The sequence below is a fragment of the Gossypium hirsutum genome, chromosome A11, assembly GCF_007990345.1.
Source record: "Gossypium hirsutum isolate 1008001.06 chromosome A11, Gossypium_hirsutum_v2.1, whole genome shotgun sequence".
Classification (NCBI taxonomy): domain Eukaryota; kingdom Viridiplantae; phylum Streptophyta; class Magnoliopsida; order Malvales; family Malvaceae; genus Gossypium; species Gossypium hirsutum.
The window spans coordinates 43102376-43104579 of NC_053434.1; the positions used below are offsets into that span (position 1 = coordinate 43102376).

Sequence of the window (2204 nt, forward strand, 5' to 3'; positions counted from 1 at the left end):
GACAATTAATTCGATAACTTACTGCCGACGAACCGACACCCCTACGCTCAAATTACTGCAGAATCACCAACCGCTTCTCACCCTTAACCTAATCGAAAGTAAACACAAAAATCCTCATCAATGCACCAACCACGAGACAATAAGATAAATAATACAATACTTATCGCACGAGCGTAATCAAACGATGTACAACAAGGAGATGAACTAGAAAAATGAAAAAAAGGGAGAGGAAGAGACAAAAATTTGGCAAAGAAGGGGGAAAGAAACAAAACGATGTACAACAAGGAGGTGAACTAGAAAAATGAAAGAAAGGGAGAGGAATAGACAAAAAATTAGTAGAGAAGGGGGAAAGAAATAGAACGTCAAAAGCTGGGAGAAAGAAAAAAGAGAAAATAAGAAAATAAAATCCTGATATGACACCAATCCCTTGATTTTCTCCCACTAACCCCTCAATCTCAACCACCACAGAATTTAAATTCCACCGAAACTCTTTCAAATAGTCGAGCAAAAATAACTTCTACGCTTGTGTGAGGATTCAAACACGAGGCCTCTAACACACTAATTTTCTTACCATTTGAACCAGCAGGCTTATTCTGGTATAAATTTATAGACAATAAAATATAAGCCCACTGAACAAAGATAAGGCTCGGATAAAAATTAACAAAATTAACAAATCTGGTACTTGAGCCCAAGACCTCATACATACACCCAGAACACTTAACCACTGAAGTAGATACACATTTGTGTAAGATATTTGCAAACATAGGGATAAATTATTTAGAGCATTACAACTCTACCTCCTAACAGAAATTTCGACCTCGAAATTTACCTTATCAGAATAAATGAGGATACTGCTGACGCATCAAGTCCTCAGGTTCCTACGTGGCTTCCTTAGTGCCATGATTCTGCCACAGAACATTCACTATCGGTATGGACTTCCTTCTCAGAAATTTAACATCTCAATTCAGAATCTGAACCGGCTCTTCCTCGAAATTCAAATCCGGTCTAACCTCGATCTCCTCAACAGGGACAACGTGAGATGGATCAGACCAATACCCCCTCAACATCAAAGCATGAAAGATGTCAGGAATACAATTCAGCTTAGGAGGTAGCTCCAACAGATAAGCAATCGATCCCATACGCTTCAGAATCCAATACGACCTAATGAACCTAGAGCTCAACTTGCCCTTATGACCGAATCTTAGAACTTTCTTCCATGAAGAAACCTTAAGAAACACGAAGTCCCATACAGAGTACTCAATATCACGCCTCTTCAGATTTGCATAAGATTTCTGTCTATCAGAAGCTGCCTTCAGATGATATCGAATTAGTCTAACCTTATCCTCGAGCTTGAAAACCAGTGTAGGACGCAAAATTTGACACTCTCCCAACTCAGTTGGAAGGACGAAAATGCGCAAGTGTACACAATCGCAACAAGTAATAAATTGACAAGTAAATGTCGAGTTTTATAGCTACAGGGAATGTGAAAAGAATTATTTGTGAATGCTATTTAAAACACTTTGGTGAAGAAAAATATTTTGTTTGAAGAGGGTGATTAAAAACTAAGATTTTAAACTACGTAAACTAAATAAATAAATCTCAAATGCACGATTTCAAAATACAATTTTAATCAAGATAATATAATGGTGTTAGATTAATTACATTTCTTTACTTAGAATTATTAAACTTATGTTTATACTGTTATGAATAAATTCACGGCAACTCGATAATTTGTTAACTTATGAACGTACTCACCTACAGAAATCCATTCATCTCTTAACATATCCCTATGTCAATTCAATCGATTAAATAGATTCTAATAAGGAAAGATGTTATTGTACATACATACTCATTAAATTGAACCAATCTCTTGCATATTCCTATGTCAATTCAAACGATTAATTAAATCTAATAAGAACATAAAATACTAAGTGAGGTAACAAGGTATCCTTACCTTGAAATAGTTTAATTACAATAATCTTGCAAGTTATGCAAGGTAACTGTATCACCAGATACAATGCTAATTTAACCTTCAGCTACCTTAGAAGTATAAACATGCACTGATTAAGTATTGTGTCAATTAATTACAATTTCAATCCATTTAAATATTTAATTAATTAGTTCCCTCATAATTATAATGCAAGAATAACTTAGGCATGACTTTAGTTAATCAAGCATTTTACTGAGGCCTATAACAGCATAAA

The 2204-nt window shown here is 34.9% G+C and overlaps 1 protein-coding gene across 1 annotated transcript; it reads right to left on the minus strand.

Annotated features, from left to right (window-relative positions):
* Nucleotides 1–959: 959 nt before the first annotated feature.
* On the minus strand, nt 960–1783 carry LOC107934319 (uncharacterized). Its single transcript, XM_016866723.1, has 2 exons — nt 1756–1783; nt 960–1306 (listed from the first exon to the last, which is right to left on the minus strand). Exons 1-2 carry the CDS (start codon nt 1781–1783, stop codon nt 960–962), a joined length of 375 nt encoding a protein of 124 aa, XP_016722212.1.
* Between the last annotated feature and the right edge of the window lie 421 nt (nt 1784–2204).

Bases quoted from the DNA above. Each gene is read 5' to 3' on its own strand.
- LOC107934319 (XM_016866723.1), bottom strand. From the start codon at position 1,783: ATGTTAAGAGATGAATGGATTTCTGTAG. The intron at 1,307-1,755 runs GTGAGTACGTTC...ATCTGAAGGCAG, and splicing joins AGATGAATGGATTTCTGTAG to CTTCTGATAGACAGAAATCT.